This window comes from Fringilla coelebs (assembly GCF_963513975.1).
Source record: "Fringilla coelebs genome assembly, chromosome: 18".
Taxonomy (NCBI): domain Eukaryota; kingdom Metazoa; phylum Chordata; class Aves; order Passeriformes; family Fringillidae; genus Fringilla; species Fringilla coelebs.
Window position 1 is genome coordinate 4,807,827 of NC_140044.1, and position 21,862 is coordinate 4,829,688.

The 21,862-nt window shown below is 46.7% G+C and overlaps 1 protein-coding gene across 1 annotated transcript; it reads right to left on the reverse strand.

The window, feature by feature from the left end:
- Positions 1-18: 18 nt before the first annotated feature.
- Positions 19-20,524, reverse strand: CABLES2 (Cdk5 and Abl enzyme substrate 2; the record flags this gene model as incomplete). Its single annotated transcript, XM_084217851.1, has 9 exons — positions 19-1,864; positions 2,286-2,490; positions 3,772-3,878; positions 4,273-4,376; positions 5,094-5,259; positions 5,789-5,897; positions 7,356-7,433; positions 8,182-8,274; positions 20,019-20,524. The coding sequence occupies 9 exons, from the start codon at positions 20,522-20,524 to the stop codon at positions 1,724-1,726; spliced, it is 1,509 nt and encodes a 502-aa protein (XP_084073977.1). The 3' UTR covers positions 19-1,723.
- Between the last annotated feature and the right edge of the window lie 1,338 nt (positions 20,525-21,862).

Below are 21,862 nucleotides of genomic sequence, written 5' to 3' on the forward strand. Positions count from 1 at the left end.
TGGAAGATATCTGGCAAGCTTATTGTCTAATCTATTAGCTACATCTTACTTCTGGAGACTGGAAAGTCCTTCTGTGTTAGAGAAATCACAAGCATATTAAATTTTACACAAATAATTTGAAGCTACATACAGCTGAACACAGTTACAAAAGGTTTGATAGTCACTGTAATTATTATATATGAAAAATACACTTTGGGCCCCACTCAGAGAGGAAGAGGCTCCAGTAAACTTTGCTGCAAATCTAATGAAGCCAAATTAGCTTCAGACAAAACACAGCTGAAGAGCAGGGATTCAGCTTTGGTTTTGGCTACAACCAATATTTAATACAAGGAACAAGAATTTACATTACTTACATATTGGATAGCAAGTCCCTGACCTCAGCATGAGGTCTGGCAGTTTATGAGTCAAACTTAAATTACAACTTTCTCAGTTGGAATAACCAAGTTTAGTTCCTTGCAAAGGGACCCAGTAACTTGTATCGATAATATTGCTTCAGAAAATAAACCCAAGAGCCAATACCACAGAAGGTTCCATGTATAATCAAGAATTCATTCTGTAAAAATAAAGGAAGGAATAAGCCAGCGGGCAGAGAAGTTATTTGAACTCTAGAGAGCTGCTGGGCACCAGCCAGTAGTGGCTGCTCAGATGTGCAAGAAATGCCAGTTTTATGAGGACCATCACAGTGATGCAACGCTTGGAAGAACAGAGAGTAAAAAAAGTAGCATTCTAAATACCGAGCATGCTTTGTTTCATTGGCCTCGGTTGGCAGCAGTAACTACTGGCTTCATATTTGCTCAGATAAGACCATCTATAATACAGTCAATCCTAAAAAAGGTGCTTATTTCAGGCTACAGAACAGAGAAACAAATAAAACCCCTAAATTATACATTTGACAGCAAATTGCTCTTTGTCAAGTGCTCATCTTCCACTCAAGAGGGAATTAGGACAGCAATCACTTCCCAGCTACCTCACTCAACGCGTGGTACTTCATGACAGGTTTTCAAACCAATTTTCCTTCTAAAGCAAAATGTATATTTTAAAGTTATTTATAGTAAATAAATTGAAATGGAGTAATTTCAATCTCGCTACTTATAGATCATAGAATAGATGCCCTGTATATAATTAGTGCAGATATATTGGAATTGTTTTCCTTGTATGCAAGGCCAATGCAGGTAAAGAATAAATGGCTATACAAATTCAGGATACCCCACTAAATAACAGAACTAACTTAAAAAGCACTGGTACCAGACCAGCCAGTTTTAGGCACATCTTTAAAAAAATAAAGTATGCATTTCATTAATGTAAAACTGTGAGAAGGTTCTTAGAAACATCTGAACTTTATGGTGCACTGGAATGGAAGTGATGTTCCTTCAGTTTCAAGGAATACAATAAAGGCTTAAAACAAAATAAAAGAAAAAGAACCAATACCATAGTATTCTTCATAGGGAAGAACAGTTTTAGTAAAACCAGGAAGATAAATAAGGAATAATAAGCAGCCATGACAGCTGACTGGTGAATTTGTGCTTTAAATGTCCAAAAGAAAACAAAAGTTCAATAACTCTTCTCGTACCATCCCCCAGATTTGGCATCTGTGTCCACAGACCTCGACAGTTCCCATCACCCTGCAGCCTTCCCAACGAGCTGGGGCCAGTGGCAGCTCCACAGGCAGCATCCTGGGGTGGGATCCCAGCACAGCTGGATGCTGGCTGGGATGGAGCTTTGGTTAAGACTGTTGTGTGAGCCGTCTGTAATGAGGTAAAACTTGGTTTTCAGGGAGATACAGAGCCAGTTCCAAAGCCACAAGGACGGTGAATTCGAAACCAATGAGATCCCTTCTGTTGAATCTGAATCTCTCTTCTAGTTTCTATCACGGTGGTAACAAAACAAAACAAAGGAGGGGAGAAAGAATCAGTTAATCCAGGTGATTTCAAGGCATTGTTAGATTAAGTCTGTGATGCACAGCCTGAGCTGTATTTTCAGAATCAACACCAGCTTATCAGCTCAGCTGTGACACCCACACAACTGTTACTGCTTCTCTGGCAAACATATACAAGTGCAAAAATAACTTTACTGGAGGATCAGTAAGACACTAGCCTGCAGCAGGCAGATAGTTTTAATGAATTAGAAAAAACAAAGCAAGGAAGAGCCCTAATGAGACATAAAACTGACTGAAAGAGCTGGTCTTCCTTGCAAGCACGTACCACTGAAAACCTTGCATTTAATCTTTGCCTACGAGCTAGGGAGGAGGTTCTGAGAGCAGCTGGAACAAGGCTCATAGCACTTACATCTATTAGGTGTTTCACTTCATGTTTCCTGAGGTCACTGCTGATCTTGGCTGCGAGCAGAACACAAGCACCAGCGCACAGTTTGCGGTTCTGTTTGTTGAGTTTGCCTTGGAGGACGAGCTTCTCAAAGTAAACGTAAGCCATGGAGACAGTCACCGGCTCCAGACTGCACTCCTCACTCAGGTTTCTCATCTCTCTCTTTAAACTGGGAATAGGAGAAAAGATAGCCCCCCCCAGACATGACAGATTTTATTAAATGCTGTAGAAATACTGCAGCACAGCAGCTCAGAGGAGCATATGGGCAAGGCTCCTATTTGGAAAACCATGACAAGTATTATCCTAGAGTGGAAAAGCTCAGCTGGTGCTGTGCACAAACTGATTTCACCTGGCTGACAACATCCACTGTGGTAGAACAATTCCTCATCTGCCCATAAACACCAGAGCTTAGCTGCCTCACTGGCACACAGGCTATTGCTGTAGGATTTCTTCTGGGTTCCCAAACTGGTTTGTGATTCAGATCACAAGAGCGAACCACTCTGACCTACAGAAAACCACAGCAGAGCCCTGCAGATGACAGCAGCTGCTGCACAGAGACCTGTCTGGTAGACACCTTGTGTTAGAGCCAGGTGTGAGGGGAGGGCAGCCTGCTTTCCACACTCCCCACACAGCCAGCCCTTCACCTCAGCATCTAGCAGGCTTGGAGGTGGATGGCTCCTCCAAGGCCACACTGTAGCTGCATGATCTCTGCAGGAACACACTGCTCTGAACTGCTGCAGAGAGGAGCATGCAGGACTCAGGCAGGACAGCCTGCCCAAGCAAACCTTCCCCTGGAGCTGAGCTACACCTGGCCTTGGTGACTCAGCAGAACCGTGTTCAAGCTGGCTATTTCAACAGGCTCTGATTGCATCAATCTCCCTGTAACACCAGCAAGATTACAGCTTTCTGAAGGTGCAACAGTGCATCTTGGTGAGGAGCAACCAGATGCATTTACTCAGGGATGAGAAATTCTGTGTGGCCTCCACAAAAAGCTTTTCTTTACTAAGTCCCCCCAGATCTAACACTCTTTATCCTACAACCTTGTTAGAGTCTGTAGTCATCAGCAAGTCTGGTAATTGAAAGGCAAAAATAGCCAGAGGGCCCAGAAAGCCAATCCAGTTGGAGTGGGATTGCACTGCAGCCAAGCAATCAGGTTACAAGGGTTTGTTTCAAAGCTAATGCTACTCCACTGTTAATTGGCTCCTAGTGTTAGTACACCACAGTTGGTGAAACAAAACCCTTGAGGTGGAACTTTGAAAACCAACTGTTACCCTTTCTCAGCATCCTAAAGATTCCAGTACAGGGCTGTCATCCTACAAGTCAGCTCAACTGACAACAGGAGATTAGTGTTTAATCATATATGCTATTAATAGAGTTAGTATTTGCTGCATACAAGTGCAGCCTCAGACAGTGTGGATGATGTTCTTGTTACTCAAGGCTTATTTCTTACCTCCTAATTTTGCTCAGTGTCAGCTTGATATGAGGAAACTTCTCTCTAAAGGTTTCGTTCATATCCTTTTTAAGGTCTGAGGGTTTCACATACTCTATGACTGTAGTCTGAAATGCAAGAAGCAAAATTTATCATTTGTCTTGTGAGCAGGACTGACAGCCAAACAGCTCTTCCAAAAACACTAATGCAAAGGCAAATTTGAGTTTTATTGTTCACAATTTAACATTTCTGAAATGTCCCAAAGTTGAATCCCAATTTTAAACAAAGTCTTTAATAAAATAGTAAGCAAATGGTTCCAAGAAATAAATGACAACATGAAGACAGGTGTCAGGTTGGCCTTTGACAAGCTCACTGTACAAACTCAACTGTTTGTATTTTTCCTAATCAATTATCAGAAAAAACACTTTTTCTTCCTAGAGGAATTTTTCTTCCTCAAAAACAACTCTTTATAGGAGGATCTGTCAGGGAGTCTCTCCTCTTTCAGGTATGCCAGTCACTCACCATGTAGGAGGCAAAGATGAGAACACGTTTATGTTTTCCACAGGGCCACTGAGGATCGTCCAGAAGATTTGGATCATACTCTGCAGCTTCTCCAGCTTCACTTCCTGGGGGAATGAGGAAAGCACATTGGGTCACCAGAAGAAGAGCTTTAAATTCCCTGTCTCCTCCTTAAGGAAGTTTTCAAATAGCAAACGTTAAGTGTTGGCAGATCTCACAGTACAAACTGCAGCTACAGGCACATGCATGCATTTCATAAATGCACCAGTGACAAATTAGAACAATACAATAAACCACACAATCTCTTTCTCCACTACACAGATACCATGCCTGACATACCATTGTAGATTTTAGATGCAGTGAGTTTGCATCTACAAATATACCCAGAAATCAACTACCCAAGACTGAATTATTATGCCTGTCCTTTTAACAGACAGCAGAGTTGTTGTCAGGTTTGCTCTTTTACACAAGAGAAGGGATTCTTGGCACAAACTCTGGCTTATGCATTGTTACTGTGCTAGAAGGCAAAGAGAACCACCTGGATCCACGTACACCAGATGTTTCTTGGTGAGAAATATAAAACTTTACATTCCCAAAGGAAATGCTTTGTGCCTCCTGAATAGCATAAACAGAACTAGGCCAGATGTATGGAGGCTATAAGGAGTTTGAGGAAGCCTCAGTCCTAAGGCTCATCACTTGCACTGCACTAACGAGCGGCAGCCCCTCCATCCCAACAACACACTGACCACCTGCAGCTGTCTCAGACAAATCTCTGCCTTTTCTGCTGCGTGCACCAGTGATGACAGGGCTGGCTCTGTCCTTACCAATGTCTGTCCCTGCTGGTATTGTTTTTGCTGTCACAGGTTTGTATCTTGATCCAGGAAGACTCCGGGGAGCACTGGCTCGACAGGGGGGAACAGCACCGTAGGCGTCGGCTTTGCGAACAACCAGAGCGTTGGTCGGGTACAAGAATTTTGCATAGGACACAACCTGAAAGAAGAGAAAGTTGTAGTGGTTATGGGGGGAAATTTACTGAAAAGCTCATTTCCTGACACCTAGGATTTTCCAAATCAGAGTCCCCTAGAGTCTGGATTAGGGTTTGGAACTGTGAGACAGAAGGAAGGGAAAAGTTGGATGAGGCGTGCCTTGTTTCCACAACTTTAAAATGAAGAGTTGTAGAAGATTTGGTGGGATGGCAAAGAAAAGGTGAGAATCACCAGTATAATTCTGGCATTATAAATTTAACTAAAGCAGTATGAATTTCATCCATATTTCTATCAGAACTTCACTCAGATGTTGCCTTAGATAGTAAAGCCAACTCAATTCTCCAGAAACAGAGGCAGAAGTGATCACAAGCTTCAGAAGCCTTTCCAGAAGTAGCATTATCATAAGCCACAATTTCAAACTAGGGGTCTGCTCCAAAAAGCCACAGCTCTCGCATAATGGACAGCAAAGCACTGCATAAATTTATTTGTCCCAGCATGAAATGGCTCTGGGGTGAAAAAGTAAATGTCCTTACCTTGCCATCAGCACCCAGCTCTACTCCTTCCAGTCCAAGCACCATCTCAGTAGATACTGAAACTCCTCCAGAAGGATGTCGCTGTTTTTGTCCTTCCGTTTTCAGATCACTAAATGCAGGTAAGAAAGAGCACTATTACAAAATGCAAGCCCAGCTTCCCATGATAAACACCAACCAACACCACCAGGTCAGAGTTCTCCTGCGTGGAAACAAACCAACCTCTCAATGCCACCTCCAGGAGAGCATTAGTTTTTAAGTACTCTTTTCAAAATGTGGAGATGTTCATTAACTAAAGCATCAGATTTCATTTCAGTTTAACACAAATCTACCAATCTACCTATTGAAGGTAAACTGTTTTTAATGTGATCTTTCTGCACAAGACTGCACCATTCCCAAATCTCTAATGCTCAAACAGGTAACAGCAAACTTGATTTACATTACTTGTTTTCCAGGATTAGAAACCTGCCTTTCAAGAGCAAATTTGCAACCCCTGTGCACACAAGCTCAAGTTCAGAATGAAGCTTCAGGTCTCTGTGTCACCGATGGCAGCACGTGGCTTTGTCACCAATATTCCAATACAAAATCCAGTTTTCAAGTGAAGAACTGCCTTGCCAGCTTGCAAGCTGAACAGCACAGTGCTCAGAACTGCTCTGAAATAGCTCCAGTGACCTTGCTGCCTTTCTATTATGTGGGAGAATATTTTCCCATCAACTATTTTTATGGCATGTATTTGCATACAATACAATTCCCACGACTAAGCATCCGTTTCCTCTGTCCATAAGTTACAGGCAGGACAGAAGTGACAACACAATTGTTTTGCCAGAACAGAATTAGTGTTTTGTATGGTATATTTGTAGATAACAGACCTTCACAGAATGGACTTAAACTTCACAAGGGACTGAAGAAAGACCCAGGGAAATCCAGTTTGTGTGTGTTTTGTTTCTCACAAATGATCATCCTGACAGCTGTAAACAAAAATGTAGTCCAAACACCAAAAGCAGTGTGAATCAGTCCAAACTGTTTCTGCTTTTCTTAGGTTGCAAATAGTGACATTCACAGCTTAAAGCTGAGAAACAGAAGAGCATCTTTTAACTTATTTAGGTGAAAATTCACTATAAACCCTTGAGAATTTCCAGTGAAGGCAACAGCACCCTTCCCTGAAACTCCCTGTGCTTTTTTGCTGACACCACTGTAGGTGGCTCTAAAGACAATAGATTTCTGACCACTTTAGGAGTATAGAAAACCTACACAGCAGCCAATCACATTATCTGTTCAAAGTTGATTTCAGAGATTTCACAGGACTGGAGCACTTTAAAATGTGAATAAACACTGGAAGAAAAGTCTGCCTTTTCCAGTATTTTTCTCTCAGAGCTGGAATGAACACTTTGACACTGTGGCAGTGTCTGGTTTTACTGCTCTGACAGCAAGCTCTTGTCCCTACACATGAATGCCAGGTTAAATAGGCTCACTTGCTTCAAAAAAGGAGACCTACACCAAGCACACTCATTTCAGGAGATCTCTTGAAAGAACAGAGCAGACGTTTCACAGAGCAGCTGAAGAGACTCACCTGATCCGCAGCCCCTCCCCGTAAGGCAGGATAGAAAACGCCACACAGAGGGTTCGTTTAGCACAGATCAGCACTATCCTGTAAGCAGATGGGGAAAGATCAGGATATGAATTAAGATCCAGAAGTTACAAAGCAGCTTTTTATGGGGTATTAACACAAGGCTCTTCTTATCTTGCTCTGCAAGTCATAGATACTGCCATGGATTTAACATTTTCAGAAAGCAGAACAGCAGAGGTTTAACATTGACCCTGCAGGTCCTTGGGGCTCTCTATCAAATCTCAGTGTTTAGGACCTGCCATCACCTGAGGAGCTCCTCAGAGGAGATACCAGTCCTTAAATATATATCTATATTTATGTAATTTTTACATAAACCTTGTGAAAAGATGTAGATAGTATTTTACATTTAGATGAAACCTCACACTTCTATTAATAATAAACATAAATGCAGTCTCCCTTTCTCTTCTGCTCAGCAGCCATGAGCCAAGAATTTGGCTAAACCAAGCCATTCTCCTTAATGGCTTCTCCATTTCTTCACCATTCTCAGCTCTGACCTCTCTGTGCCAGAGATAAGGAAAGTGAGAGAAATAAGAAAAGTGAGAGAAGAAAAGAGAGAATGATTTAACCTCCTCAGAGTAGGATGGCAGAATCATCAGTGCAAATGTGGCAGATATGAGCACCTACCACCTTTGACAGAAGTCTGGATAAAGCTCACAAGGCCAGGGGCATCCTCTAATTCTCACTGACGTTAAATGTCTCACTGAATGGAACTGGAGGCTGCTTCCTACTGCACACAAGTACAGGGGGAACCTAGATGTCCATGTGTTACCTGCTGTTCTTGGTGTCATACTGCCTCATGTTCTTGATGAAGTGCATCTTCTTCAAACTTTTGTGTCTTGGAGACCCAGATATATGCTTGGTTCTGCAATGATAAAAAAGAAAAACAAAACAAAACAAAAATCTGTTAAGTGTTCTGAGAAATATTAATGCCAGTTGTATGATCAGATGGCAGCACTAGCATGCAGGACCTCAGATATTGGCGTGGATAGAGGGTGGAGGGAGGAGAGGACTGCATGCAACGAGCTGAGGTTAATGCTGCTTTTGAAAACAAGTACCTTCGGACACTGGCATATTCCACTATGTCTTCTAAAAAGTCTAGAGAGCAGCGCTGGGAGATAAAACGCCTTCTGCAAAATGCACAACACCACGAAGAGTGAACAGCATTAGTTCATGGCCTCCGAGTTTATGAACTGCAACAGATCTATGAGCTCTTAGGACGCATGGCAGGCTTTCTGGATTTTTGTTTTGTTGCAAGAGTGCTTAAATAAGAGTTTAAAGTTCCTTAAAAGGCCAAGAACTTGTCTCCCCCTCTAGGACCCTTGAAATACATATTTTTACCAACTTCATCAACAAGACCATTCATTATCTGCCACACAGAAGAACTCCTACCTGTAAGTTAACACCTAAAAAGCTTCCAAATACTCATTTGAAATCTGACAAGAATGTCACAAAAAGATTCCCCCATCAAGGCAGGGGAATAAATAATTTTATATCAATTTAAGCTCAGATACAGGTACATCTGTATGATGACCAAACATCTTTGTGCATTCTCCATTCAGAACAGCTGTCTCCAGCTCCAGGAGTCAGCAGACTGAGAGTCTGTGGCTGCAGCTCAATAAAACTGACAGATCTCACTGAGAAACAATAGAGAGGGTTATTAGAGGAAGCAAAAAGTATTTGGCATCCATGTGAAGTCCCAGAATGGAAGATGCAAGAATAATAGTAGGGCTCACGTGAGTTAGTGTAACAGTAATAGGATATCACATTCAAGCAAAAAAACCCAGACTTTGCCAAAGTAAGATGCATTACTATTGTCCAAGTCAAGTCTTGCTTTGTTGGTAGAGATTTACAAATGAATTGTGCAACTCTGACTGCAATTTCTATAGGAACAATGCACTCCACCAGCAAAAAGCTGACACTACAACTATCAGAGTCTGTATTTTCTGCCTTTGTTTGAGCATGCATTATGCTACACTTTTAGCACAAGCCATGTGTGCTCAAGTCCAAGGTTTTCTTCCCAAGTGAGACAGGAACTCAACTAATGGGCAGTGCTCCCATGGAAGTCAATGTAGAAACAGCACAACAAGACAAAAGTTACAGGACTCTGGTTTGACAAGACCAGCTTCTGGCAAAAAAAAAATAAAAATCAAACCTCAAGCTGCAGCAGAGCAGACTCTCAGCTGCACTGTTCAGGCACTCTTAAAAGGAAGTAAAGCTCAGAACTCAAACAGGTAGGAGGATGAAAAATTAGTGTCCCTTTCTGCAAACACAAGGGAGGCAAGCACTCCCACAGGACTAACACCTTCAGTATTGCTAGAGACTGCCTCCTACAAGTTCACAGCCATTAAGGTGCAACTGGAGAACATTCCTGGCACAGCTTCAACACCCTCCACCAGCACTTCAGTTTTAAAATTATTACTGGTTTGCTGCTTTTCAGCAAGAATGGCACAGGAATGTTTAACACTTTCACATTTACATGGCTCTCCAGTCTAATTTAGCATCTAAAATTCAATAAAAAACCCTTCATGAAATGAGGAAGTAACTGCAAACCTCCTGGTTCTAAAGCAGTTGGTAACATCCACAGCCTTCCCTCCCTCCCAGGGGAGACCTGGCTGGATGGAGACAGAAAGACGCCGTGTATGGCAAGCAGAGGGAAAACACAGCTAATGCCAGTGGGCACTGGTACAGAAAAAGCACATAGTTCTGTAAAAGGATGCTTGGTGTGAGTGAGTAACAGGATGGACTGGGACAGCCATGGCCACCTCCTCACTCCTGACTCCACAGTGGAGACTCAGCCAGGGTGTTACACCTTCTGAATACCCCCTTGTTTTCTCAGTAACAGGGACAAGAGTGCCAAACACCTGAACCGAGGGCAGATCTGGAAGTAAAACCCTGCTGCAGCAAAGGGAAGATCCCTCCCCTTGACTCAGAACCACAATGACTCATCCCCACTCTGCCAACAGGAAACTTCATTTTTAGCTACACTTGTAAATAATTTCTGCCCTCAGCGAAGCTGTCACCTTGGAGGGATCCCTGACGCTGAGCCAGACACTCTCCCTCAAATCCCAAAACGGGGTGTCTGTAAAGAATTCTCACTAACCCAGAGTACCTGAAACAGTTTGTAGGCCCAACCCAACACTTTCCAGCAGCACAGCACCCTCAACATGTTCTGAGAGTCACTAGTGAAGTACTTGGAGAATGCACCAAATTTTGACACTCTTTGAGCAGTTCTGCACTTATAAATATGCACACACACATGTGTTTGCTTTAGTTTGAGTGCTCCTCTCATGCAGCCAACTCACACTTGCACTGCACTGGGTCACTCCAGTGACTGCTAACTTTGGTGGCAAAAAATGTCAAGTCACCTATGCTGTGCTAAGCAGCTTCACCCAGGATAACCCTTCTTGCTTTGGCCATGGAATTCAAAGGATTTTAAGTGGTTTATACAGTGTGTTTGTTGCTGAAAGCAACCTAAATACTAAGAATACCAACACCTCTACATATGCTGAGTTATGTTATGCAGCCTTACCCATGTGTGACCTGGCAATTTGCAATTGAAATACCCAATATTCAAATGTTCATGGGTTCCGTGGAGCAGGCTGTAATTCCAGCAGAAAGCCCAAACATGCCTGTTTGCCAGCACCAGCCAGTGCTTGACAAGCTATAGAGGGTTTGGGTGCTTGCATGTCCCTGACCAGGAGCTCATTTTTGGGTGCTTCCCAGCTTTTTATTTCAGGAGCCAATAAAGCCAAAGCAGTACACTCTCAAACCATTAAAAACAGCAACTGTGTTTACAGAGCGAGAACCTCGAGGGGACCCATCAAGTGCAAAAACACACAGAGCCCATGCCCAGAGATAAGGGGCTATCAAGCAGAGGAATTCTGGATTACGCCTTGGCTCCTTATCTCCATGTGCACACACGGGCTCACACAATCCAACACTGCTGCCAAATCCCTGACCAGCTGAACACGCACTCAAAAAAGCCCACAAAACCCCCTTGTGCTCAGGAAAATACCCAATAAATTGTCTCCAGAGCTACACTTTGACTCCTGCCCTGGGGAGCAGTAGCCAGCCCACACATGTATTCTTCCTGATGGATCTCCCATGGAGGAAACCCAATGTTTGAGTGCTACCTGCTTCAGAGTTGTCCTGGTCCTGCCAGGTGCCACTGAAACCCTGTGCAGAGACTGGACACTGGACAAGCAGCAGTGGGATCCCCAGCCCCGAGGGTGACACAGCCCTTCAGTGTTCCCAGCAGGACAGGACAGAGCTAAGAGCAATCTATGAATAGCAATGGTAATCCCTACACCTCCTGTCTTATGAATGGAAAGAAGAAAGCTTGTTAAGTCACAGCTCCAGATTAGAGAACACTGACCTTTCTGCTGGCTTGCCAAGAGTTTCCTCCCTCCTCCCACCTGCACTGAGCTACCTGCAGACACCCAGGAGGACAAAGATGCTCCTGCAGCTGGAAGTGTGCAAGTTCTTTAGCAGGTGCTGAATGCAAGAGATGCTGGCCTTGTGCTGTCAGATGTGGCTTCGGGCACAGACAAGGCTCATCCACTCCTGCTGCTGGGCCACTAACAAACAGTCCTCTAAGGCATTCCCCTGGGCACCCACTCTGCACTCACAGATTCTGCAACAAACAGCCCTCACAAATCTCCTTTTAACCCCTTAAAGCTAGGCCTTAACCCCTAATACTGGGCCTGACAGTGGCCAGTGGTGCAGCTGCCATTTGGCCACTTGGAAGCTCCTCTCCATTTCTGCCACAGCAGGTGAACAGATCAGCTGGGCTCCTGAAGGGTGAAACAGAAAGCTTCTAAAATCTCACAGTGGTTCTCCCCCATCCCTCTGCACTCTGAGCCCACCACACAGCCAGAGTTCAACCAACATCCAGACATTTCCACCAACACAGCACCCCAAGTTCATCTTAGGCTGTGATCTCTTGTTCTCATCACCTCCAGGATCACCAAGCCCTGCAACAGCAGTGCTCAAAGATGCTGCCAAAGCTCCCCCTCCTCCAAGGGGCCCAGCAGTGTGGGTTTGTTTCTATTGGAGCTGCATCCATGGCCCTGCAGATGCTGCATGCACACACAGGCACACACCCCAGGCACTGGGCTAAAATTAGCAGCAGGGCTGATGCCCTCTGCTGCTCTTTAGCCATCCCTACTGCCAGCAGATCAGTGGAACAGGGGAGGTCAAGGATTTTTAATTACTGTGTAAAATTAGGGCCTAATGGAATTTGGTTTCCTATTTCTCACTTGAGTTTTTTTTTAATATGATGTCCCTTTGTCATGTCCTTTACAGGCCTCAGTATGATCACATTTGTCAAGAGGTTGAGCTATTAATATAACAAGGACAAAAAAAATCATTTATTGGTTTTTGGAAGCTCTAGCTTAAAAACAACTGTCAAAGGTAATTTGCACAAGAAATCCAGATCCCAAATCCTGTTTACAACAGGAAGACATACCTGTCAGCTTTGTTTTTCCAAGATATATTTTAAAGATTAAGCTGTATTTTTTCATTCCTTAAGGCAAGACAACAAACATATATGAACTGTACTTGGGCTTCACTAGGTAAAATCCAGGCACTGGGGGATTAAGAAAGCTACTCCTTGTATTTAAGCTTACTTTTTAGCAGCCCAGGAGACATTCAGTGATTTCAGAGCATGTGAGTGGGAGCATCCCTGTTCTGCTATCAGTGCCCTGTGCCTCACCACCCTCGGCGCTCACACTAATGAGTTTCCTGCTCAAAAGCAGATTGAGTACAGCTCACTGGTAGCAACAAGTTCTCAGTAATTAAAGCCAAAAGAAGCCTGAGACTGCATTTACACTGAATCACATCAAAACCACGTCTCTGGTAAAACAAATGACTTCACAAAGGATCTGTGTCACGAAGAGCCCAGCACAGAGCAGGCCATTCTCATGGCTGGATGGTTTCGGCTCAGATGCTCCTTGAGAGGCAGAGAAGAAAGACACTTTGCATCAGCAAGAGTAAGCCTACAGCTCAGTGCTCCTTCTTCACAAAGTCAGCTCACACTGTTTTATGGCACCACAAACATGTATCTGGATTGCAGGCCTGTCCCAGGAGCTTTCTGACATTTAAGTACCAGCCTGCCAGAGAATAAATACAAGTCTCACAGCAGGGCTAATTTAACTTATTCATCCAGTAATCTTCATTTTAAAGGATAAACTGAAATCAGCCGCATGAGTAGGAAAAATACTTTTAGGCTACTACAGAGCCCTCTGTGAGAGCCCAGGATGAAGGAGGAGGCCTAATTCCTTCAGCTTTGTGTTCCTACTCAAGGTTTGTGTGCAAAATTGAAAGGGCACCAGGGGCTTTCCTGCTGGTCCCAAACAGCCAGGAGAAAATCCTGCACTCCTCCGCCAGTAAAGCCACATGCAAGGGAAGAATGTGTCACACAGCCTGTGGAACAGATGAGAATGAACAGAAATGAAGTATAATTTGAATGAAGGTGGAGGCCGAGTAAGTGGGAAGCTCACTAAGCCTGGAGAGTTTTAAATACTAACAAGGAAAGAAATTAGATAATCTTCGCAGCAGCTGCTACTTCATTGCTGATTCACAACCACATATGATTAAAACCTAATAGAGAATGAGCTTTATATTCATTGAGTTTCATAAATCACATTGTTTTGGTGCTCAGAGTGTTTAGACAATGCAAGGAGAAAATAATGCCTTCCAGTAAGTATTGTGAAAGCCCAGCTGTTGCAACAGAACCACCAAACCAGATGTAAAGTTTGCTGTGCCCACGGCCCCCTCCTAAAGCTCACTCCTAAAAATCCCTGCTGCTTCTCACAAAGCAGACTAGAAGTGCTGGCCAGAGCACCACCAGCATTTCTCCAGATTTCTCCCAGGAGGTGTTTGTAGCTCACCAACCTGGTTGCCCCCTGTGCTTTGTGCTCTGCTTACTCAGCACTGAACTGCTGACCAAAACAGGCACGTGAAATGCAGAGTGTGTCCTTGATGACACTGTGGGCATTCTGCTAGAAATATTCATGCACTTCACTGAGAGATGATGCTGTCATTTCATCATGTGCCTTGCTAAATAAAAGCCTTCAGCACAATAAACTCCCAAGCTGAAAAAAAAAGGAAGAAGATTAAAAAAAAAAAGAAAGAGAGAAGCTCTTAACTGGGAAGGAGAAAATTAAAACTGGTAACTGGAGGAAACCAAATCAAAGCAAGTTTAGAGAGGTCCCACAATGCTTTTATGGGCACCTGTTTTTTCCCATTTCATCAGTCATCCCCTTCAATGCACAGTCAACAGGCTGCAGCTTTACTAGGGCAAAATTTTATGCTTAAATTGTAGGAGACACAACAGAGCAAGTGCAAATCTGTCCTTGCTGTTGAGCAAGCAGCCATGACCAGCAGCAGTTGAGCCCATGCTGTGGGATCTCCAAAATGAACCAGCTACCCAGCCCTGAGGCAGGTCTGCTCTCGGGTACCACCAGCTGAGCAAGAGCTGGCACAAGAGGAGCATTCCCTGGAGAAGAGCTCCAGGATCCCAGCCTCAGCAGCAGGGTCAGCTGGCAGCAAGCTTTGGGTTTTAAGGGCTTGGTGTGTGTTGTGAAACCCAGGGCCAGCTGAAGGTTCTTCCTTTAACACCTTTTCAGGGAATAGGTAAATTCCTCTTACAGTAGGTTACAGTAACTCCAGGTAAATTCCAGTTACAGTAGGTTAAATACACAACAGCTGTAAACCAAAGGTCAGGAGTTTGGAGCTCTGTCTGAAGAACTGGGTTGACTGAGTGGCTTTAGCTCAGCACCCTCCACCTGCAGTCACCTGCTTTATCAGCAATACCTTGTGCTCATTTAAAGAGCCTAAATTTCATTGTGCATTTTTAAAACTCCAACTACAGAGCCAGACACCTTCAGAACAACCTTCAAAAGAAGGCTCAAAAATATCTTCAAGCTTGCTCAGCCTGTCAGCCTCGCAGCTTTAACTGGTTGACAGATGGAAAACAGGAGACACAGTATTTAATATACTATATATCTAATATACTATATATAACTAAATAATTACTTTTAATATACTATACTGTAACACTCCTACAGGACTTGCTCACTGGAGGTCTGAATGGGATTCCCAAAATTAGGTTATTCTGGTTTTTATATTTAATTTGGTAGCTTTTTCCTTCATGGCTGATGAGTCTTTGACTTGAAGGAAGACCACATCATTCTGACCACCCTCATCACCTCCTGCAGAAAGGAGCTTTGAGCTGGAATTCCCAAACCTGCAGCATCCTGAAATCCACTGCCAGGCCTCCTGTATCACTCTGAAAAGCTGCAGAATCCATCCACAGGTAAAATCAGCTGCAAGTGCAGTTAATTGTGCACAGACTACTGCTGCCTGGAGAGCAAAGATACTTTAAAGCCTCTGCAATGTCTAAATTGAAGAGGTCAAAGAACCTTGGTGTTGGAAGTGTCTCGGATTGCCTGACCCAGACCCACTCACAGGAGTGCACAGGACACACGGACTTGGATGTTCTGATCTCCAAGTTTCCTGCTAGGCATACAGCTTACTTCTTCTGCTTAATTTATCTGGCTGGGAATGTCCACAGGCAGCTATAAAACACTTAATTTTGGACACATGTAATTCACCTGCAGTCAAGAATATGAGAGAAATCTGCTGAAGCAACCTGGGGAGGAGACTGCAGCCTTAAAATTTCAGCTGACTTTTAAATGAAAGGCTCAGAATATGCTCATTTTGAGCCTTGAGCAGCACATCCCAGTCTGCTGTTCACCTCTGAAAGGTCAAAGCTTGTCATCTTTGACAGAGCTCACTGCTTCCTGAAAGGCACCATGTGCCCAGCTTATTCCAAATTAGGTTCAAAATTTAAACTGAGACTTTTTATTTCATCCATCTCAACAACTTCTGTTTATTAGCAAAGGGGTTTTTATAAAAATGTTTATATTCCTTGAAGTGACAACAGCAGCTAAGCTGACAGTAGGACAAAACAACACATTAACCACCATAAGTATAAAATCCTGACAAAGCATTTCTGCTGTTCCACCCACAGAACTAATCTGATCACACCTATGTCAGCAATCTGCCATCCAATTAATGCTCAAAAGCAGAGTAGGTCCAGAGTGCTGCTGTTATCAACTATTGTTTAAACTCCCACTTTCAAAATGACCTAAATTTGCTGATAAATCAGAAATGACTGAGCTATCACAAACACTCAGTTCAGCTCCCTGACCACTGAACTCCAAGGACATTAAAGCATCAGTCACAAATAATTTAGTCTCTGTGTTTATTCTTAGGCCCAGCAAAATGCAGCAAATTATGGCAAAACCAGCTGCTTTTACATTACACTATAATGAAACTTCAGAAGCACAACAAGCATTGACATCCAGGGCTGTTGTTTCCATTTTTCATGCTTTCATAACCTGGCTATTTCCAGGGCTCTCTGCTATCTGTGTTTCCCCAGGAAGCTCTGCCAGTTTCAGACCCAGCTGCAGAAATTCATTAAAAAATCTGTGAATGCCGATTTGTTCCCCGTTTGCTGCCTCCCTCCACTGCTTTCTGTGAGGCTCGTTCTTTGAAAGAACAAAAGAACACAGCAAGATGGAAAAGGAGAAGGGAAGAGGGATGGCAAGCAGATCAGGCAAGCTGGTATAACACAGCATTGTAATTTAAGATCCTGCAAACAGAAGATTCCTTAGGAAAATGAAAGTGGAAGGTTAAAGTCATTCTGTTTATAATGCTCAGCCAGCAGCACAATGAAACTGAGCATCCAGGTTTGAATGGTGCCTCCTCTGCTAAGTTTCCATCCTAAAGGACCTGAGAGCTATGGAGGAACTCCAGGTTACATCAGGTGAGCAGATGTCTCCTTCCCTGCATACTGCAGATCCTGCCTGTTACCAATAACCAACCCCAACTCGAGCAGAGGCGCTGTCACACCCTGCCCTGAGCCACGCTGGCCGCTCTCATCAGCCTCTTACAACCTCTCAATCAAGTCAAACAAGGTCAAGTTTTGTAACAAAACTCTGCCCAATGATATTGTCAGTAGATAGAGATGCTGATAGTAGATAGAGATCACCATGGATCAGGGCAAGCCCCAGCAGGATGAAAATCCCAGACATGGCAGAAGTCTGGTCACTGAACACAGGCAGAGTGAGCCTGGGGACCCTGCAGCCAGTGATCTTTGTGCACCTGAGGAAAATTCAGAGCAGCTCTTGACAGTGACTCAAAAAGGACTCTGAAGAGAACAGCTGCCTGAAGTGGATATCAGGGATGAAAAGCCCAGGGTGGCAGTGCAGATTCCACTTCCCCCTTCCCTTGCCTGTACCTCTGCATGATGCAGGCCGTTAATGATCTAGAATAGCAACATTGCTGTATGGCAAAACAATTCTCAGATTCCTAAGTCCTGATAAAGGAAGATCCATTTTGTAATTGCTGATTTCGGAATCTTAGTTTGCAAAGAGCTCACCCAACACAGAAGGGGACGGAGTAAAAGCACCACTGTCCTGAAGCACATTTCTCCTGCGATTCACAGAATTATTCCTTGTGTATTTCCAACAAGAAGAGATCCCTCTGCTCAGTGGGGATGGAGAGATACTCTGTCACAGATCAAAGCATGAAACTGTCCAGTGAAAAATAAAGAGGTAAGTCACTCACCCTGTAAGTTGACAGTGAAATTGCCATTCCAGAGGGATAGTCCATTTCACCCACTCCTGTGACTGGGATGAGGTACATTGGCTCTAACACATCTCCACAGGCAGCACAAAACTGTCCTTCTGTGAGAAGATGTGTGTGCCCATGTGAAGATGTGAATCTCCTGTCTGATGGTTTCAGCAGCTGCCCTTTTTCTTTCAAGATGAAAACCAGATGAACTCTCACTCCAAATCACCCTCAAAAGTAGTATGCAAACTGATCAATACAATACTCCCAGCCAGGCAGATCTTCCATGGTTTATTTTGTCATTACTCAGATAGGAGCCTTTTGAGTCCCTTGATTGCCTCTTGCACTCCTCTCTACCTTTTATTTCTGATTCATCATTCTTTCCAGCCAGATTGACTAGAATTACTGTAGTGGAACAGCTCAAACCTGATGCCAAAGAAAGAGGCAGGAAGGATATCGAGTGAGAAGATCCTAGGAATATTTTCTTAGTGTCCTATTGACTTGGCTTGGGAAGGATCATCTCTCCAGAACTCTGCACTCACAGGCACAACGAAAGCCACATCCACAAAGGAACTCTGCTTTGAAACTCTTGATGCAAAACTTGCCCTCAAGAGCTTTGCCTGCAATATAAAAGCAATGAAATTAAATCACACAGCACCTCCTGTGCTGGCTTTTGTGGACCAAGTGTGCTGGGTAGGAACTGTTCCACAGCTACACCCTCACTCCAGGCTTTCCTGCTCAACAAGCGGCACACGGCTGCACAATGCAGGGCACCCAGCTGGAGCCACAGCTTCAATTTCTCCAACAAAAAGGAAGGAAAGGTCTCTTCCATGGCAAGAAAAGCAGTGAGTGGTAAACAACGGTTCAAGAGGAAAACACCCCAGGAGGGACAACACGTGAGGACCCCCCCCACATTACTGACACACAGCTACTTCTCTTCAAATTCACCTGAACCCGCAAGCTGGGGATACACAGGACATGTCCACAGTGAGATGCACACTGAAAAGGGGATACCCATCAACTGCATTAGCAAACTCCCCAGCTTCAAAGCACTGACAACATCTCTATTTCAGCTCACTGACAAAGCTCTCGAAGCCACTCTAAAGACCACAGAGACTTAAAGTCTTTGATACCGCTGCCTATCTGCAGCCTCGGAGGGCCAGCTCACTTTACAGAGCTGTTTATGCAAGAAATGGCCTGAAAAGAGTTCTTTCAGAGCTCAACTCCCTAAGATCTGAGCAAGAGCCTGCCTTCCAGTCGATTAGAAAAGCAACACTTTCAGCCTGACAGAAGTCCCTCGGAATTGCAATGGTAATCCTGCTCTGAAGGCCAGAGCATCCTCCCCCGAGGCTGACAAGTTCCCTGTGCACAAGCATTCATTAATACACAGTTGCAGAGACAAGCAGCACAAGAACAGGAGAAGGCACGACACCAGCAGTGCAGGAAGCGCTCTGCCTAACAGTGACCCTGCCAGCTTCATCTGAAAACACAGAAATGCAGAAACCGGGCTGGGGAAAAGCAGAAGGCAGGGTTCAGGGTACCGCAAACCTGCAGACAGAGCCTCAGCGAGAGATCCCCTCCGCAGATCCCCCTCATCCGCCGCTGCGCCGGCCGGGGCATCCTCCGCCTCCCCGGGCCCGAGCAGCGTTGCCGAGGCGGCGGCAGCGCGGGCCGGGCAGCGCTCCCCGGCCGGATCCCCGCGCACATCTGGCCGGGCCGCCGGGGCAGGTGCTCCCTCCCGGGGCCACCGCGGGGCCGGCGCCGCCTCCCACGGTCGCTGTCCCCGGGGGCGCCCGTTTCCCATGCCCCGCTCCCCCCTGCCGGAGCCGCCGGCCGGCCGAGGGCCCTGGGAAAGTCCGGCTCTTCCCAGGCCCGCGGGGGGTCCGGGTGCTTCCCACGGCCCGCGGGGTCAGCGCGGCGGGGGCGGGGGGTGTGGGCTGGCCCGCCGAGCCCCGTCCCCTCACTCACCTCTGCCGCTGCGCCTCCAGAGCGAAGCCGCCGCCCGCCGCGCTCTGCGAGGGGCTCAGCAGCCCCGGGGCGCCCGGCTTGGGGGCCGCCAGCATCCCCGGCAGGGCGGGCGGCGCCGGGGGCGGCGGGCACAGCGGGCCGCCCAGCAGCAGCTGCGGCAGGAAGATGCCCCCGCGGGCGGGGTCCGCATCCCCCTTGGCTCCGGCGGCGGCGAGCGCGGGCACGCCGGGCAGGAGCAGGGCGGGCGGCGGCTGGCATACGGGCGGCGGGGGCAGCAGGCGCGGGGGGGCTCCGGCCGGCTCCGCCGCCGCCTCTTCCCCGTCGCCCGGGCCGGCGGGCAGCGGCGGCTTCTCGGCGGGCGGGCAGGGCGGCCGGCCGTCCAGGGAGATGTTGTTGAGGAAGAAGAGGGCGGCCTGCCGCCGCCGGGAGTCGCCCCGCTTGCGCGGCGGCGGCTGCTCGCGGGGCGGGCGGGGAGGCGGGGAGCCGCACGCCGTGGCCGCAGCCATTCTCCGAATGAGCCGCGGCCGCCCGGGCGGGGCGGCTGGAACGCAGCGCGGCCGGCGGCTCGCGCGCCCATTGGCCGCGTCGCGTCCGAATGCAAATGAGCCAGGCGGCGGCCCCGCGGCCATTGGCTGCCCGCGCGAGGCCCCGCCCCCGGCCCGCGGGGCCGTGCCGGTCCTGGCGCCGCCGGCGGAGGCAGCGCCGGGAGCCCCGCGGGGTCGGGGCCGCCCCGGGGCCTCCCCGGCCTCTCCCGTTGCTCCCTCGGCGGCTTCCCTGCCGCAGCCACGAGCCCACCGTGCCTCCGCGCGAACACCCCCGTGCCCCCGCGCGGCCACCCACCGTGTCCCTTTGTGTTACTTTCAAAAAACTTCTCCTCCCCTCGTGTCCCCACCCAAACCATCACTGGTGGCCGTCTGCTCCCAAGAGGTCCTGGCCTTGCTGGAGGCAGGAGGACACATCTGCTAAACCCATCGCAGGCGTCTGAGCACGTCCAAGCGCTGCTGTAAGGCGGGTGAGGATGCTCTTGCTCCATCCCAGCGGGCTCGGAGCCGAGCCTGTGGCTGGCAGACCTGGGGCGGACCCCGACCCGCCGGCCCCGGGGCGCAGACCCCGCGCACTGCCCCAGACTCACCCGGAGCCCGTGCCGAGGGATGGATCTGCCCGCTGCCAGCTCCTGAAGCAAAGCCAAGCAGTGCTGATCCTGGGCCGTATATGGGCAAGGCAGACCCGGGGCTGGGAGGACATAAACTCTGTATTTATCTCCACAAAGTGACTCGAGGCATCTCTGCGCGATACGTTGCTTCCCGGACTGGTGTGTTTATACTGCACGGGATAAACATTCCCCTCAGGCACTTGAACCCATGTCTGTCACATCCCGGAATGATGCTCTGCCCTTTCCTTTCCTCTGGGGACGTTGATGTGCTCTGACAATGTCCATGCCACTGGAAGGGGAGGTTTGGGAGCTGTGCTGGGTGTGATGAAGCCTTCGGAGCTGAGAACAGCAGTGTGTGGGTGCTGGTGGTCTCTGTGTTCCTCTGAAACCGAAATGAAGCCTTCCCATGCTTCCCACCTCTCATGCCCTGAAGCAGCTTGTGCTCCCAAGCAGAATTTTGCCCACACAGTACATATTTTAAAGTACAGACCAAATCTGCCATTTGAGATGTTTACCATTGAAAGTTGCAATTACTGTGTTTGCAAGACTGGACCCTTAGAGTGGCGAATGTTTTTGCCAAATAGACTTAAAGAAGCCGTGTGGCAACTCTTAATATTGCTTGCAGCCTACACCAACAATCAAACTGATGTCTGATGATATGGCCTGAAATATGGGCACTGAGTAAAAGATA